Source organism: Oncorhynchus mykiss, chromosome 1, assembly GCF_057628025.1.
Source record: "Oncorhynchus mykiss isolate SJ-2025 chromosome 1, ASM5762802v1, whole genome shotgun sequence".
Taxonomy (NCBI): domain Eukaryota; kingdom Metazoa; phylum Chordata; class Actinopteri; order Salmoniformes; family Salmonidae; genus Oncorhynchus; species Oncorhynchus mykiss.
Genome location: NC_143022.1, coordinates 85156024 through 85175661, shown reverse-complemented (window position 1 = coordinate 85175661; position 19638 = coordinate 85156024). Strand labels below are relative to the sequence as shown.

Genomic DNA, 19638 nt, shown 5'->3' with positions numbered 1-19638 from the left:
CATTTAAATTGAATAACACCAACTACACTTTTTGTCTGACTGACTCTTCCATAATATTTTTTGTTAACCTTTCTTTAGGCAGGGAGAGTCCCATTGAGACCAATGTTTATTTTTCGAGGGAGAACTGCATTCAGACCCCACCAAAATTACACAGAATTACATTACAAGGAGCAGAAAATAAATAAATAAATAACAAGGAAAAAAAAAAAAAAAACACAAATCATTAAAAAAACACACTCGTCAATGAAGAGATCCTCCAACAATCTGAATTGCCTGAAAGGCACCAATGCGTTCCAATTGTAGGGTATTCTGTAGATTGTTCCATCAATCAATATATCAAACACATAACGTAGAGGAATATTTACACTAAAATGTTATGCTGATATATGGCTTACAAAGACACAGCATTTCCTAGACATTAGTCTGCTGATCAGGCAGTTTGCATCAATGTACAATACCAGTCCAAAGTTTGGACACGCCTACTTATTCTGTCACACCCTGATCTGTTTCACCCATCTTGGTGCTCGTCTCCACCCTCCTCCAGGTGTCGCCCATCTTCTGCATTATCCCCAGTATATTTATACCTTTGCTCTATGTTTGTCTTTTGCCAGTTTGTTTTGTTTCGTGATACCTATCAGCGTTCGTCCCCTTGCTCCTGTCTGTTCTTGTTTTCTAGTCTTTCCCGGCTTTGACCTTTCTGCCTGCTTTGACCCTGAGCCTGCCTGCCGTTCTATACCTTGCCACGCCTCTCTGGATTATTGAACCCTGCCTGCCCTGACCCTGAGACTGCCTGCCGTTCTGTCCCTTGCCACACCTCTCTGGATTATTGAACCCTGCCTGCCCTGAGACTGCCTGCCGTTCTGTCCCTGTTGCACCCTTTCTGGATTACTGACCTCTGCCTGCCCTTGACCTGTTGTTTGCCTGACCCTGTACTAGAAATAAAAACTTTTCTTACTTCGACACTGTCTGCATCTGGGTCATACCTGAAACCCGATAGAACAAACTGGCCATGACTGACCCAGCAGACTCAGACTTACACCAGCTCCACAATACTGTCTCCCTGCAAAGAGACACCATTGGAAGACACGAGGAGGTACTTCAAGGTCTTATGGAGGGACTCCATACCCTGGCAGAATGACATGACCAGGCATTCAATACTTTGCTGGAGCAATTCCGCAGATTCCCCACTGGGCAGCGGATCACACCCGTAATCTCCCAGCTTACCCCAGTGTCCCGAGAACCCCGCTTACCTCCTCCGAAGCGCTATGCTGGAGATTCCAGATCCTGCCTGGCTTCTCTCCCAGTGCTCCCTCATTTTCGTGCTGCAGCCTTCTTCGTTCCCCTTGAACCTTTTAGAGGATAGCGTACATCACAACAATGATGTCCGCGGTATGGGAGCAACAATCCGCCGTCTGCTTCAGTCTGGAGAAGTTTGTGGAGGCAGTTCGGAAGGTGTTTGATTCTACGTTGTCCGGTAGAGAGGCTGCTCGTAAGCTGCTCCAGCTACGTCAAGACTACTGTAGTGTGGCAGACTACGCAGTGGATTTTCGCACGTTAGCAGCTGAGAGTGCCTGGAACCCAGAAGCAATCAACATGTTCCTGCACGGAGTATCGGAGGAAGTAAAGGACAAGTTTTCAGGCCGGGAACTACCGACGGATCTCGACTTGCTCATCGCCTTGACCATTCGAATCGATGGGCGACTACGAGAACGAAGGAAGGAGAGGAGATTCGACTTCACTTGCCCGTCCAAGGATTCCACATCGCCTCAGAGGCATCCCGGAAGTCCCCGACGGCTCCATTGTCAAGAGAACACGAGGCTACCCGAGTTTCCACGAGAGTCTCCGAAGACTGACGATTCAACTCTTCCCAAGCCTATGCAACTAGGCAGAGCTAGGCTGTCTCCAGCTGAACGGCTAGACAGGCTTCACACTAAGAGTTGCCTGTATTGCGGGACTACGGGTAATTTCCTCACCACCTGTCCACTAAAAGACCAGGCTCACCGGTAGGAGCGAGTACTCTGATGGGTCATACGGAGAACTTTCCTCTCCCTTTACTCGCATCCCTTTTCATGCCATGTTGCTTTGGGGGAACCAATCGAAATCTCTCCGGATACTCATTGACTCTGGGGCTGTTGAGAGCTTTATGGACGCAACCCTTGCTTCCGCTATGGATATCCCCACTCAGCCCCTCTCTATTCCCATGGATGTTAGAGCACTGGACGGGAACTCTATAGGCCGGGTCACCCACAATACCACCCCCTCTCTATTCCCATGGATGTTAGAGCACTGGACTCTATAGGCCGGGTCACCCACAATACCACCCCCATCAACCTACATGTGTCAGGGAACCACAGCGAGACGATCCAGTTCCTTCTGCATCAGATGACCTAGCCTCCACAATCACCAGACATCAACCCAACTGAGATGGTTTGGGATGAGTTGGAAAAACAACCAACAAGTGCTCAGCATATGTGGGAAATCTTTCAAGACTGTTGAAAGAGCATTCCAGGTGACTACCTAATGAAGCTGGTTGAGAGAATGCAAAGAATGTCATCAAGGCAAAGGGTGGCTACTTTAAAGAATATAAATATATTTTGATTTATTGTCACGCCCTGGTCGAAGTATTTTGTGTTTATCTTTATTTATTTGGTCAGGCCAGGGTGTGGCATGGGTTTTTGTATGTGGTGTGTATATATGGGGATTGTAGCTAGTGGGGTGTTCTAGTTAAGTCTATGGCTGTCTGAAGTGGTTCTCAATCAGAGGCAGGTGTTTATCGTTGTCTCTGATTGGGAACCATATTTAGGCAGCCATATTCTTTGAGTTTGTCGTGGGTGATTGTCCTTAGTGTCCTTATGTCCGTGTTTATGAGCACGAGAATGAGGCTGTTTCGGTTTTCGTTACGTTTATTGTTTTGTAGTTTTTGTATTGATTCGTGTTTACGTTGTGTTATTAAACATGGATGGTAATCTACACGCTGCATTTTGGTCCGACTCTCCTTCACACCTAGAAAACCGTTACATTTATTTAACATTTTTTGGGTTACTACATGATTCCATATGTGTTATTTCATAATTTTAATGTCTAGACTATTATTCTACAATGTAGAAAATAGTAAAAATAAAGAAAACCCTTGAATGAGTAGATGTGTCCAAACTTTTGACTGGTACTGTAGTTCAAGCATCTATCCAGCTCATCAGGCAGAACTGTGTTGAGTTAACATTGTTTTCACCATACCTTATCGACGTAAACATGTCTTTTTGGCTTTTTGATTGAATTTGCAACATTTAAGTCTTACGTGAACAAAGATTTAATCACAGGCATGTATCATTATCATCAACATTATCATCTAGAAATGTAGTAGTGAAAATTATAAAATGAGAATATTTGTAAATAATCTGCACACATTTCCAACTATCCAAATGGTTCTTACAACCTTTTAATTTCTCCCTTCCTCCCTTTCCCTCTCTCCCGCTCCCCTAAATCAGTCACTGGTGTATTGATTGAGCCATGCCAGGCTGAGGTCCAAGAGCGCCTTGATAGCCAGCGTTTTGCAGCGATGAGTAAGCTATCTTTCCCACAGTACAGCACACAGCTGTGGTTAAGTGGTGAGCCTGCGCTCAGTTCACAAAGTAACATCAGCTGTTGAGCAACTTGAGGAGACTTAATTACTTTGCGTTTCATTGGATTTTTAACTGTCATGGTCAAAACATATTGATTCAGTGGTTGTGAAGATGGTCTGCTTTTTTGACACCACACTCCACAAAGCAAGTCCTGCAGGCTCTAGTTTGATCTTATCTTGATTATTTTCCAGTCATATGGTCAAGTGCTGCAAAGAAGTACCTAGTTAAGCTGCAGCTGGCCCAGAATAGAGCGGCACATCTTGCTCTTCACTGTAATCAGAGGGCTAATATAAATACTATGCATGCCAGTTTATCTTGGCTATGAGTTGAGGAGAGTCTGACTGCAATCACTTATTTTTATAAGAAACATTAAATGTGTTGAAAAATCAAAATAGTTTGCATAGTCGCTTACACACAGCACTGACACACACTCCACCAGACATGCCACCAGGGGTCTTTTCAGTACCCAAATCCATAACAAATTCAAGAAAACACAGTACTATGATTGCATGGAACTCTGTTCCATCTCATATTGTTCAAATGAACAGCAAACCTGGTTTCAAAAAACAGATAAGCAACACCTCACGGCACAACGCCTCTCCCCTATTTGACCTAGATACTCTATGCATTGATACTGTAGGTAGGCGTTTAAAATGTACGTAGTACTGTCCTTGAGCTGTTCTTGTCTATTAATGTCCTGTATTACGTCATGTTTCATGTTTTGTGTGGACCTCAGGAAGAGTAGCTGCTGCTATCGCAACAGCTAATGGGGATCTTAATAAAATACCAAATATCAAAGCTCTCACATCATGCTCAGAGAGAAGATCACACATCACAGTGCAGAGTAGGACACAGACAGACACACCTCTGCTGCAGCCCTGGTACATCCTGTCACAATACCATCATAAGTAAGCTTTGTACATCTGATCTCATCTGATCTGATCCACCATCATACAATCTATCATCTAAGATCTCAGAATTACCCCTTAATGATTAATTCATTCCAAAGAAAAATCATCTAGAAGTTGATCGGCATGAATTTCGTCTATAACTGATAATCAAAGAGTTTATGCTGATACTGCTATTATAAAAGTGATATGGACTTCAAAATACCAAGTTGTAATCTGCTATTGACTTTTCTCTGATTGTTACAATGAGATGATAGTGATTAGATTAGAAGCTTAGGTCAGGATTCATTAGATCAGTGGTTACTCGGGTTAGCCTGAAAAACATAGCATAGCATATATTGCATTTGTTTAGTTGGTGTCTACGGTGTAACTACGTAGGAGCTGTTAAATTAGAGGGCGGCTGCTCTTACGATTTAGTTTATAAGGATCCCCATCAGCTACTGCACACGCAGAAGTTACTCTCCCTGGATTCCACATAAAACGTACAAGTACATGACAAAGTACAAAACATTATAGACAAGAACAAAATATTAAATTATAAATAAAATTAAAATAAGAGATATATATGAAAGACACCAAGTGGCCCTTGTCACGAAACCACACCTATCCTTAGTGCATTCTGGAAGTATTCAGACCCCTTGTTACATACCAGCCTTATTCTAAAATGTTTAAAATGTTTTTGTGCAAATGTATTAAAAATAAAAAACAGAAATACCATATTTACAAAAGTATTCAGATCCTTTGCTATGAGAATCGAAATTGAGCTCAGGTGCATCCTGTTTCCATTGATCATCCTTGAGATGTTTCAACAACTTGATTGGAGTCCACCTGTGATAAAATCAATTGATTGGAAATTATTTGGAAAGGCACACACCTGTCTATATAAGGTCCCACAGTTGACAGTGCATGTCAGAGCAAAAACCAAGCCATGAGGTCGAAGGAATTGTCCGTAGAGCTCTGAGACAGGAATCTGTCCCCAGGAACACAGCGGCCTCCATCATTCTTAAATGGAAGACGTTTGGAACTAGAGGTCGACTGGTTATGATTTTTCAATGCCGATACCGATGCCGATTATTGGTTTTCAGTGGCAGGGACTGGGAGACTAGTCAGGATCGAGAGAAAGATGAACGGAGAAAAGTACAGAGAGATTCTTTATGAAAACCTGCTCCAGAGCACTCAGGACGTCAGAGGTGACGGAAGGTTCACCTTCCAACAGGACAACAACCCTAAGCACACAGCCAAGACAATGCAGGAGTGGCTTTGGGACAAGTCTCAATGTCCTTGAGTGGCTCAGCCAGAGCCTGGACTTGAACATCTCTGAAAAGACCTGAAAATAGCTTTTCAGCGTCGCTCCCCATCCAACCTGACAGAGCTTGAGAGGATCTGCAGAGAAGAATGGGAGAAACTCCTCAAATACAGGCGTGCCAAGCTTGTTGCGTCATACCCAAGAGACTCAAGGCTGTAATCACTGCCAAAGGTGCTTCAACAAAGTACTGAGTAAAGGGTCTGAATACTTATGTAAATGTGATATTTCTGTTTTTATTTTTTTATTTTACAAATTTGCAAACATTTCTTGCTTTGTCAATATGGGGTATTATGTGTAGATTGATGATTGGGAAAATTTTTATTTAATCCATTTTAGAATTAGGCTGTAACGTAACAAAATGTGGAAAAAGTCAAGGGGTCTGAAAACTTTCTGAATGCACTGTGTCTCACCCACGTTAGAAGTTCAGAACAAGAACGTGTAGGCTATATAGAAATAATGACAGTCAAATTTAAAATATTTAAAGGGAAATTTAAAAAAAAATCTAATTCACATTCATCTCCAGCACCACCCCATGAACATATGTGAAAATGGCACGTTTCTATGTTTTGTAATAAAAAAGATAGAGGAAGATAAGTGTTTCCAATGACATCCTCAACCAATTAGTAGACAATTACCAGGCAATGCCAACTCATAATTGGTTGAAAATCACACAACGCACACCGATGATGTCATTGGAAACACTTATCTTCCTGTATCTTTTTTAGTATGAAACATAAAAATGTGCCATTTTCACATGTTGATGTTGAGGTGGTGCTGGAGATTACGAAAATTGTGAAAGTTGCATTTAAACAAAAATAATACAGATTTATATCAGCCTAATCGAGGTGTAGATTAAAGCATACATTCCAGTGCTGCATTTAACAGGGATTTCTACTAATGTGACTATGGCAATGTTCGCAATAGGAGGAGCCTCTTCTGGATTTGACCACTCTAATGCATTTAAACCTCTGACACATTCTAAACAAAAGCAATGATAGGCTATCCATTTGTCGGTCACTGTGGGTTACCGCTGATCTGATTTCAATCCTGGCCTTAGATGCCCTGTGCGGATGATGAGAAGGGAGAACAGAGAGAAATATATATATATATATAGAGCGAGATAGACATGAAAGACAGGCAAAGGAGACAAGGAAGATAAAATAACAACTGATATGAGAAGATGAAGAGAAGATGAGTTTGATAGGCAGGGAGGAAGAAGAGTGGCCTGGTGAACCAGCCTGATCACTTAGATGAACGAGTCTGGTGAACAGCTATTAGGCTGGTTCTATGAGGCTAGAAAATAAGTGGATGGTCCAATAAGTTACACTGACCCTCTTCCGCAGGTTGTAGGTGAGCAGCAGGTTCCGTGAGAAGTGGTTAGAGAAGGCCGTGTAGAACTCCAGAACCTTCTGCAGGGCGTCTCGTTTGATGACGTGGAGGTCACAGTAGGTCAGGGCACGCACGTTGGCACACGCCTGGGCCAGGGTCACCTCCTTCCAGAACACATCCCCAAACACATCCCCCTTACCTGCAGAGAGAGAGAGAGAGAGAGAGAGAGAGAACCGATTAAGATATTACTTCTTAAATGTAACAGATTTTCCATCTGAGATTTACTTATGAATTACTTTTTTTAATACTTTAGAAAGATTTCCGAAATCTTTTTTTTTACCTGCAGAGAATGAGAGAAAGCAGCTAAAATACCCGGTTTACAACTGAGTATTTACCCATTTACTTCTGAGACATAACAATAGTTAGTTTATCCCAGTGACTATGCCGGAGATGTGAAGACGAACGTTTGCTCCCATAGTTAATGCCTAGGCTTTGGCTCAGCAGGATAACAAAGTGTTTTGGTTCGAACCCTGTCAGTCACAGCAACGAAAGCCTGTTTGAACCCATTAATCTTTTATTTATTTATTTTATTTATTTTACCTTTATTTAACCAGGTAGGCAAGTTGAGAACAAGTTCTCATTTACAATTGCGACCTGGCCAAGATAAAGCAAAGCAGTTCGACAGATACAACAACACAGAGTTACACATGGAGTAAAACAAACATACAGTCAATAATAAAGTATAAACAAGTCTATATACAATGTGAGCAAATGAGGTGAGAAGGGAGGTAAAGGCAAAAAAGGCCTTGGTGGCAAGGTAAATACAATATAGCAAGTAAAACACTGGAATGGTAGTTTTGCAATGGAAGAATGTGCAAAGTAGAAATAAAAATAATGGGGTGCAAAGGAGCAAAATAAATAAATAAATTAAATACAGTTGGGAAAGAGGTAGTTGATAGGGCTAAATTATAGGTGGGCTATGTACAGGTGCAGTAATCTGTGAGCTGCTCTGACAGTTGGTGCTTAAAGCTAGTGAGGGAGATAAGTGTTTCCAGTTTCAGAGATTTTTGTAGTTCGTTCCAGTCATTGGCAGCAGAGAACTGGAAAGAGAGGCGGCCAAAGAAAGAATTGGTTTTGGGGGTGACTAGAGAGATATACCTGCTGGAGCGTGTGCTACAGGTGGGAGATGCTATGGTGACCAGCGAGCTGAGATAAGGGGGGACTTTACCTAGCAGGGTCTTGTAGATGACATGGAGCCAGTGGGTTTGGCGACGAGTATGAAGCGAGGGCCAGCCAACGAGAGCGTACAGGTCGCAATGGTGGGTAGTATATGGGGCTTTGGTGACAAAACGGATTGCACTGTGATAGACTGCATCCAATTTGTTGAGTAGGGTATTGGAGGCTATTTTGTAAATTACATCGCCAAAGTCGAGGATTGGTAGGATGGTCAGTTTTACAAGGGTATGTTTGGCAGCATGAGTGAAGGATGCTTTGTTGCGAAATAGGAAGCCAATTCTAGATTTAACTTTGGATTGGAGATGTTTGATATGGGTCTGGAAGGAGAGTTTACAGTCTAACCAGACACCTAAGTATTTGTAGTTATCCACGTATTCTAAGTCAGAGCCGTCCAGTGTAGTGATGTTGGACAGGCGGGTAGGTGCAGGTAGCGATCGGTTGAAGAGCATGCATTTAGTTTTACTTGTATTTAAGAGCAATTGGAGGCCACGGAAGGAGAGTTGTATGGCATTGAAGCTTGCCTGGAGGGTTGTTAACACAGTGTCCAAAGAAGGGCCAGAAGTATACAGAATGGTGTCGTCTGCGTAGAGGTGGATCAGAGACTCACCAGCAGCAAGAGCGACCTCATTGATGTATACAGAGAAGAGAGTCGGTCCAAGAATTGAACCCTGTGGCACCCCCATAGAGACTGCCAGAGGTCCAGACAACAGACCCTCCGATTTGACACACTGAACTCTATCAGAGAAGTAGTTGGTGAACCAGGCGAGGCAATCATTTGAGAAACCAAGGCTGTTGAGTCTGCCGATGAGGATGTGGTGATTGACAGAGTCGAAAGCCTTGGCCAGATCAATGAATACGGCTGCACAGTAATGTTTCTTATCGATGGCGGTTAAGATATCGTTTAGGACCTTGAGCGTGGCTGAGGTGCACCCATGACCAGCTCTGAAACCAGATTGCATAGCAGAGAAGGTATGGTGAGATTCAAAATGGTCGGTAATCTGTTTGTTGACTTGGCTTTCGAAGACCTTAGAAAGGCATGGTAGGATAGATATAGGTCTGTAGCAGTTTGGGTCAAGAGTGTCCCCCCCTTTGAAGAGGGGGATGACCGCAGCTGCTTTCCAATCTTTGGGAATCTCAGACGACACGAAAGAGAGGTTGAACAGGCTAGTAATAGGGGTGGCAACAATTTCGGCAGATAATTTTAGAAAGAAAGGGTCCAGATTGTCTAGCCCGGCTGATTTGTAGGGGTCCAGATTTTGCAGCTCTTTCAGAACATCAGCTGAATGGATTTGGGAGAAGGAGAAATGGGGAAGGCTTGGGCGAGTTGCTGTTGGGGGTGCAGTGCTGTTGACAGGGGTAGGAGTAGCCAGGTGGAAAGCATGGCCAGCAGTAGAAAAATGCTTATTGAAATTTTCAATTATGGTGGATTTATCAGTGGTGACAGTGTTTCCTATCTTCAGTGCAGTGGGCAGCTGGGAGGAGGTGTTCTTATTCTCCATGGACTTTACAGTGTCCCAGAACTTTTTTGAGTTAGTGTTGCAAGAAGCAAATTTCTGCTTGAAAAAGCTAGCCTTGGCTTTTCTAACTGCCTGTGTATAATGGTTTCTAGCTTCCCTGAACAGCTGCATATCACGGGGGCTGTTCGATGCTAATGCAGAACGCCATAGGATGTTTTTGTGTTGGTTAAGGGCAGTCAGGTCTGGGGAGAACCAAGGGCTATATCTGTTCCTGGTTCTAAATTTCTTGAATGGGGCATGTTTATTTAAGATGGTTAGGAAGGCATTTTAAAAAAATATCCAGGCATCCTCTACTGACGGGATGAGGTCAATATCCTTCCAGGATTCCCCGGCCAGGTCGATTAGAAAGGCCTGCTCGCTGAAGTGTTTCAATCTTACTGGCTGAAATATAAAACGTGTTGATGTGAATCATTTCAATGTTCAGTGAATTGACAAAGCATTCACAGACACTATATACATTTGTTCTGATCATTGGGTCTGGCTTCTGAGAGGATCCTATTTGTGATTCTGTAAAATTGCATTTAAAATGGATGAGCTTATTAAAAAGAGAAGACATTTCACAACAATACCTAACAGTACAGCTGTCTATGAACTGACAATAATTGAAATGATTAAACTACAATATTAAAAAGGGTTTTGATATCTTTGTTGAATGATTGAAAGTGAACGGGAAAATGTTTGATGCTGTCACTGCAAAATATAACAAGATGATTCATTATATTACTTAATGATGTTTTCCTACTTGGAACTCACAAGATTTCATGCAATTGCACAAGACATGCATTCAATTTACACATTCACACGCACCAGACCTTGGTTCAAATACTATTTCAGGTATTTCAATTACTTTTCAACAATACATTTGAAAACAAGTATTCAGATAACCTTTATTTGAAAAAACAAGTAGTTGAATTTTGGAATGTATTTGGAAACACCCAAATACACAAAAAAGTATTTAAGTAACAAAATACCCAAATACACATGTATTTGAACCTAGTTCTGGCGCGCACACACACACACACACACACACACACACACACACACACACACACGTCTTCTCGTAATCAAACACATAAAAATATTCTATATTCATTTGGGAAAAGAAACAGGAAATCTATCCCATCAGTCACTTTGCTAATCACCATACTGCAAAGAAATCCCAATAGAAGTTAATTGACTGAAAAACAGTCATTATGGTGTAGCGGATAATCTATGGTGATAGAATTATTCTTATTATTTAAGTCAGGATCATCTCCTACTCTCCAGAGAAGCTCTGACTAGCACAGCACAAAGTAAGAACGTAGCACAGTAACGCTCAGCACAGTACAGCACCGCTCAGATCAACACAACACAGCCCAGTATAACACAAGCTAGAACAAAACAGAACAGCACAACACAGCCCAGTATAACACAAGCTAGAACAAAACAGAACAGCACAACACAGCCCAGTATAACACAAGCTAGAACAAAACAGAACAGCACAACACAGAACACCAACCTGCTAGATTTTAGTTGATCTACTCATCTAGACTACTAATCTCTCCCTCCCTCACACACACACACACACACACACACACACACACACACACACACACACACACACACACACACACACAGTGTATGCATCCAGAAATGAGAGCTGTTTATATCAGTCTCTTTGTAATTAAAGCTGACATTTACATTAGTCATTTAGCAGACACTCTTATCCAGAGCGACTTACAGTTAGTGCATTCATCATAGGATAGCTAAGTGAGACAACCACATATCACTGTCATAGTAAGTAAATGTTTCCTCAAGAAAGCTGCTTTACGGTACAGTTATTGGAAAGCTGCCAACATCCATCAAAAACACGGCCAACATCCATCAAATACATGGCCAACAACGGCCAACATCCATCAAAAACACGGCCAACATCCATCAAATACACGGCCAACATCCATCAAATACACGGCCAACATCCATCAAAAACACGGCCAACATCCATCAAAAACACGGCCAACATACATCAAAAACACGGCCAACATCCATCAAAAACACGGCCAACATCCATCAAAAACATGGCCAACATCCATCAAATACACGGCCAACATCCATCAAATACACGCTATCTGTCTCTTCCTAATTAAAGCGGACATCTGCCTCAGCCTTACGGTACAATGTTGAAAAGCTGGCAACATCCATCAAATACACGGCCAACAACGGCCAACATCCATCAAATACACGGCCAACATCCATCAAATACACGGCCAACAACCATCAAATACACTGCCAACAACCATCAAATACACGGCCAACATCCATCAAATACACGGCCAACAACCATCAAATACACGGCCAACAACCATCAAATACACGGCCAACATTGAATTACAAAGCGTACCTGGGTGTGTGTATGGCCCCATGCAAAACAGTATGATAGTAGTTTGAACTAACTCAGTGGCCTTGTGGCTAGAGTCTCTGCCCTGAGATCAGAAGATTGGGAGCTCGATTCCCGGCAGAGTTATACTAAAGACAGTAAAAATGGAACCTGATGCGTCTCTGCTTGGCACTCAGCATTAAGGAGATAGATTGGGGGTAGGGCCCAGCGGTAGACCAGCGTCCTGTCCAGGGGGGTACTTGTACATCACGCTGCCTCACGCTACAGAAACAGGAGATCCTGCTCCTATGAGTTGTTCTGGCTCACACAAGCCAAGGCTCCTTACTTACTTATAGTTTGTCGGTTGCTGGTAGTCAGTCCTAACAATGTAAATTCACACTCAAACTTTGGAACTAACAAATCTAACATATCATTTGCGATGGGTTTGGAGTTGATGAGTTTGTCAGCATAATCAGATTGGATTGAATAAAAAAACAAGGCTTTCATGTCTTACAGCCTAAAACAAACCAAGGCAGTGATAGAGAGGCAAAAATGGAACAGCAAAACAGCTAGAGTCAATTCTAGTAAAACTATCATTGTTCTCCGCAGCTGTGGAAATGTGAATCAACTGCATGGTCGTTCTAAAAAGATCTTGTGAAACATCACAGCAAAGTAGAAAAATATATGGTAAATAGAAATCCAATCTGGATGGTTTTAAGAGATAGATTGGAGGTTGAATTGTGCTGAAGGTTGGGACTAATAACAACTAGTAACAAGATTACTCATGTAAAACATACTGTGTCCGTAAAACGTACATAACTTCAGAACTTTTGTGAAAGAGCAAAGTTTGACAGATATTACAAATAGAAATCAAACCAGAATGACATCAGAAATAGATGGGAGAAGTTGAGGGTAGAGGAAGGACAGGAGTTAAAACAAACAAAATATAACTATTGTAAAATAGACTGTGTCCATAAAATGTATATAGTATGTATAAACTGGAAGTAGAAGCCTAAGCTTTGTTGTTATATTTATATATATATATATATATATATATATATATATATATATATATATATGGGGGATTGGAATTGATGCAAACAATTACATTGATGGAAGCTACAACCTATCTACATTGATGGAAGCTACAACCTATCTGCAACATTAAAGCTGATCTACCCCCTTCTGACAAACCAAGAGCGAATGAGGTAACCAACTAGAGTTAATTAGTTAATAGAATGATCACGGTGCTACGTAGACCTACATTCAGCAGCTGGTGCAGCAATGATTCTGTATAGCAGCTGCCATTAGTTTAATGAGAATTTACAGCAGTAGCTAATTCATCACCCAGGGTTCAATCAACATGAACTAACCAGGTCAGCAACACAATAGAAAATAACCACAGCTACTGTTTGTTAGTAGGCCCAGGGAGATGGTGTTGCATTTTTACTGTTTACCATGTTTTATTATGTTGGTGTGTATGTTTGCCTGGCAATGTTGGCTGTTTGCCCAGCAACAGTCTATTGGGTCTGTATATGCACTCACACACATCCGCCGACACACACACACACACACACACACACACACACACACACACCATGGAGAACAACCAAAACATAATACGAGAAATAACAAAGAATCCATCACTCAGATCAATAACAAGGTGTGATTTACAGCCACTCAACATTTAACTATGTAGCCTTCACTCTCCACTCCCACATTAACACCCTGGTAACGTCTCTACAGGGACTGTCTTTGGGATTAGACTATAGCTCCTTTCACACAAGGTAGCGATGAACACCACGGTACCGATGTGCACCGGCTCAACTTAAGCACTGGTCCATGGACAGCAACTCACTCAAAATAGCCGCAAACCATCCTATACAATAGACAGCAGCAAAGCACCCAAGATGGCCACCATGTAATCCTACATCGTCATACTGTATAATACACAACTACTCACCCAAGATGGCCACCATGTAATCCTACATCGTCATACTGTATAATACACAACTACTCACCCAAGATGGCCACCATGTAATCCTACATCGTCATACTGTATAATAGAAAACTACTCACCCAAGATGGCCACCATGTAATCCTACATCGTCATAATGTATAATAGAAAACTACTCACCCAAGATGGCCACCACCTCATCATCTTGGATGACCTCCAGGGATCCTGACACCACGAAACAGAGGCTGTCAACACTCTCCCCGGCATGGTAGATGAGGTCGCCAGGGGCACAGTGGATAGTCTGGAACTCCATGGCCAGGGCACGCAGGCACCCGTCACTGGCCAACCTGAATGCAGGGTGTTCTTTGAAGACTTTCCTGTTGAGGTGGACGCAGATATCTGCCCTCATGTCCTTAGGGCATATCTGCAATACCTGGGACAGGGAGAGCAGAGGGATAAGAGTTAAATAACCTAATTGTATCACCTTCCAAACTCATGGTCTTTGGTGAACCAGTAGTTTCTGACTGGCAGCCATGATAGCGTTTAGATATATTACTTGAAAATCTTTATTGTGAAATATTCTAAGGGTGTCGCAACAAGGCAACCAACCAAAAACAGATTGCTAATACTTACAATAATAGCAACAAAATTAAATCTTAGCTAGACTTTTAATCTTGTATTGAGTGATAATGCATTTAAAAGTACATTTCTTTTCTTACCAAGATAAATTATTTTTACCACATTGACAGATCGCTTGTCTTATTTTAACCTAAAAAAGACTTGATATAAGGTGGAATAAGATAAAACCCCCACTATTAAAATGATCATACTCCACTTCTATCAAGCCAATGCGGTAAGATAATTTATCTTGATAAGAAAAAAGTAATTTTAAGAGCATTATAACTCAATACAATACTTTTTAAAATCTAGCTAAGATTATATTTTTTGCAGTGCATCAACAACAACCACCATCATCATACAGTAATGGTGCACATTGGGCAAAAGTACAAGTTAGAGGGGCACAGAAAATACAACAGTACATCAATGTTAAAATCCTGTTATTTTAATCTTCTTTTTCTGTCTTAAAAAAGGGAAAAAAGGAAGTATAAGTGTATAGACTAACCCCAACAATGTTTTAAGCTTAGTGGTATGGGTTACGGTTAGTTAAGTATGTGAACAGAGCACACTAAGAATCACCCAGTTCTACCACTCAAACCAGCCTCCTCTCTACAGGCCTGGCTGGGATACTGTTGTTGTCACAGCAACAGCCACAGTTAAACACCTGGGAGGCTGAGGTGAGTCCATGTGTGATAGCAGAGAATCCTTAAAGGATTTTACCCTCCTTCGCTCATCCATTCTCTCTACGCTGTGGGAGAAATGTGCCTGGAAGCTTACATAGTGTTGCTTTCTACGGTCACTGAGGTAATCCCAAAGCATACAGCATAGGAATGTGTCTAAAAACTGTACTGAACTGCACATACTCACCCCAGCTATCAGGCAGCCCCAAAAGGACAACACACTGTATTTTATATTTTTATTTAACTAGGCAAGTCAGTTAAGAACAAATTCTTATTTACAATGACAGCCTACCCTGGCCAAACCTGGACGACGCTGGGTCAAATGGTTCACTTATTAGACACATTTCTTACATTGATTTCCTCACTGTTTTTTCTGTAAACTGCTCATAATTGGTTTAAAACCATGTCACATTCAGGCATTTAATTAATTGGAAACAAATTTCACATTGGTTAAAAATACCACCAGTTTGCTAATCAGCCAAAGTTTGTGTCATAACAGGGTCTTAACTGTCACTTGTCATAAACTAACACCAGCTGCCATGACTAATTATAATAATTAGTTAATATGACAGTTACAAAGCATTATCCATTAACTCAACACCAACACTCAACACCCTCCCCCACACTCCCACCCCAAGTGGACTGGTCAAGCACATCGAAACACAGAGCCACAATCACCACAATACAAAGGGGCCAGCTAGCTGCGGAAGCTACCATGCAGAACCAACCAACCAACCAACGCGGGGGGTGGGGGGGACAGCATGCAAGCCAAGGTAATGAATGTCAGGCTTACAGTTTGAGATACCTTTTCAGTATCTATGCCCCGGGACATGGACCAGGTGGAGGCGATGTAATCCATGACCCTCTCGCTCAGCCCCTTGGGCACCTGGTAGAGCTTGAGGAAGTCACGGACGCTGTTCAGCATCTCGTGGTAGCGGTTGGTGTTGGCGTACATCTGCTGGAAGATGGTGGTGACGTTACCGAAGATGGTGGCGTAAAGAAGGGCTGTGAAAAAAGAAAAAGAAAGACGAGGAGGGAAAAACATTGAGAACATTTAGAGAAGATTACCTTGCAAACCAAAATAGGTTGTGTGAAAGTTCCCAGAACAATCGTTAGGTCTCGGCAAATGTTCTCATAACACAAAAACTGTCCATTTTGTATAAAACATTCACCTGATGTTGCAAGAGCTAGAACTAGGGCTGAATCGTGACCACAGTAAAATTCCACGTGACAGTTGAGTCACCGTATTCTCGTTTTATGCATGCTGGACATGCTTTGGTAGTACCCAATTTGATAACAACCATCAGGTCATAATGTCCTGGTACTTATGGCTCTATTGTCCCTCTAAACACTCTAACATTAAAGAATATGCAATCAAAAATCACATCAAACACTTATCCAAACAGGGGCCTATCCTACTTTTAAAACTCACCTCACTGTGACCAATTTGAAGAAAGAAGTTCAACAGCAGGTTGAAACAGTGTAAAACATGGTTGTTGTGGATGTTTCAACTCCTAACACAACAAAAAGGACAGTGCTTTATAATGGGATGATTCATTCAAAACACTCATATGCATATTATAGTTTACGCATAGGTTTATGAGCCCAAAAAAACAATGAAAATGATTGTGCCATTATACAGTGCATAGCCTACCGCATATTACGCATAGCATAAAAACATAAACTAAACTGATTTAAGATGTATTTGGTAAATAATTGGTCTAGCCTTTGAGTGGACTGTTTTACTATGCATACTGGGTGGGCTGGTTACCTTGTGCTACGCTCCAAAATGTCTATCCATGGGTCTGGGAGACAACGTAAAGCCCAAGGCGATGCTGTTGGTTAATTGATTGTGCATGGCGGCTTACAGTTATCCTACAATTGGTGCATTTGATTTTGAATAGCCTAGTAATAGGAACATTTTTACATTTTCAGAATTCATTGGGTGACACATTACTGTACCTATTGCCTTTTCAGAATATCTCACCGCGATGTTTCCAGCCCACTCCTTTATTCCTTTCTCGAGCGGGCAGACGGGCTGTCAACAGTTTTAGTGAAAGGTTTCGTTGCGAAAACCTGTTACTATCGATGTTCCCTAACAGATTTCACGTGGCCTCCATTCGCTATTCGACTGCATAAAGATGATATGCATGTCCCTGTTCCTGCCCATTTGATAAATGGTTATTCTAAATCGAAAGACAAGATTCAATTGAGAATAGTCCGATGGGTGAAAATATGATCAGTTGATGAGAGAACAGCTGTGGAGCCTGAGGCAAGGAACAGAGCGCAAGCTATTTTTCTACTTTCTCAAATCATCAATAGCCTATAGTTATACCATGCAGTCCTTGGAATGTATTATATATGTTTTGACTTCTAAGGTTTGTATCATTCACAACTAAAGTTGCCAAATAACTCTGAATCGAGTTTTAAATGACCACTTTTATGCTTGATATAGCCACTTCATATGCACACACGCTCCGGAATGGGCAAAATATCCTTGCCATTTTATTCAGCTCAGTTCAATTCTATTCGTATTACTATGAAATGATATAAAATAATCGCATGGAACTTAAGAATATATTGTCAGCTAAATGAACAAGCCTACAGCCTATGGTATGGAGCATAGCCAGATAACTAACAGTAGGCCAACTCATTCTGTTCTTCTGAAATACATGTTCTTCATATCATGTTTCTTTAAACCTGACTAAAATGAATAATGGATGTATTGTGATGGTATATATTACATTTATTTATTATACTTTTATTGAAATGTAGACGTTCCAAAAGGTGCACATCAGCTGCTTGTATGCCTGGAGATGCTAAACGTGTTTATGTTCATTAACGGTCAATTACCTGAACCATGATACCAGTCTTTTGATTGACAATAACCAGACAAAATGTAATGACCGTCACAGCCCTACCTAGAACACATTTAGCCTGTTATTTAATGGTTCCCAGAATGTTTCATTGTGTTGTGGGTACAGTCTGGTGACAACATTGTGGGGACATCACAAAATATATGTTGTCAAAACACAAAAACTGTCCGGTTGCGTGGATGATTCTACAATGTTTCTTTGCTACTGGCGACAACAATGTCATACTATTTTTGACCAGACAGAATCAGATAGATGGGCTACAAATACAGAGGGGACCTGTTTTTCTCACATGGATGCTTTCTCCTGTGAGGTACATGCAGCCTCTTGCGAATTGAAGGAAAATAATTAAACACAGAGACAAAAAAACATAAAATAATTAGTACATTTCCTGGGGAAGCCTGGCTTCCCTTTGCATCCATGAATACACTCAAGTGCATTTTACCTTGTTTTGCCTGTCCTCAGGTACTTATAACAATTTAACAATATAACATTTTCTAAATGTTCTTGAAATTATTACCTAATATTACCACAACATGCTCAGCTGTAGCTCCTTAAAGCAGATTGGAATACATCCCCATTAATGTTTCTCTCCAGATTTAATGGCAATTCACATTTGATGGTAATATAGAGACACATGGCATTTTCATTTCATTAATAGTACATTTGATCAGCATTTAAATAAAACAGATAACCATATTGTTTCCACCTCATATGTTGACAAAAGTGCACATGTGGGGTTTGAATCTCCAATGTCTGGTTCCCAAGCCAGGTATTTTATCCTCTTTGCCACCAGGCAACCCCTGAACATTTGCATAAGTGTTCAGACCCTTTACTCCGTACTTTGTTGAAGCACATTTGGCAAAGATTACAGCCTCAAGTCTTCTTGGGTATGACGCTACAAGCTTGGCATACCTGTATTTGGGGAGTTTCTCCCATTCTTCTCTGCAGATCCTCTCAAGCTAAGTCAGGTTGGATGGGGAGCGTCGCTGCACAGTTATTTTCAAGTCTCTCCAGAGATGTTCAAATTAAGTTCAAGTCCGGGCTATGGCTGGGCCACTCAAGGACATTCACAGACGTGTCCCGAATCCACTCCTGCTTTGTCTTGGCTGTGTGCTTAGGGTAATTGTCCTGTTGGAAGGTGAACCTTCACCCCAGTCTGAGGTCCTGAGTGCTCTGGAGCAGGTTTTCCTCAAAGATCTCTCTGTACTTTGCACAGTTAATCTTTCCTTCGATCC

The 19638-nt window shown here is 41.5% G+C and overlaps 1 protein-coding gene across 8 annotated transcripts in view; it reads right to left on the bottom strand.

Annotated features, from left to right (window-relative positions):
* Positions 1-19638, bottom strand: part of LOC110530536 (voltage-gated delayed rectifier potassium channel KCNH1-like) — a 99135-nt gene that overhangs the window by 36625 nt on the left and 42872 nt on the right. For 4 of the 8 annotated variants that reach the window (XM_036986900.2, XM_036986897.2, XM_090242352.1 and 1 more), the window contains 3 exons: positions 16321-16532; positions 14410-14662; positions 7166-7362 (listed from right to left, as the gene is read on the bottom strand). In XM_036986900.2, coding sequence (XP_036842795.1) covers positions 7166-7362; positions 14410-14662; positions 16321-16532 — 662 coding nt within the window. The remainder of the gene's footprint in view (positions 1-7165; positions 7363-14409; positions 14663-16320; positions 16533-19638) is intronic. The other 4 variants (XM_036986898.2, XM_090242350.1, XM_090242351.1 and 1 more) reach the window with 1 other exon arrangement.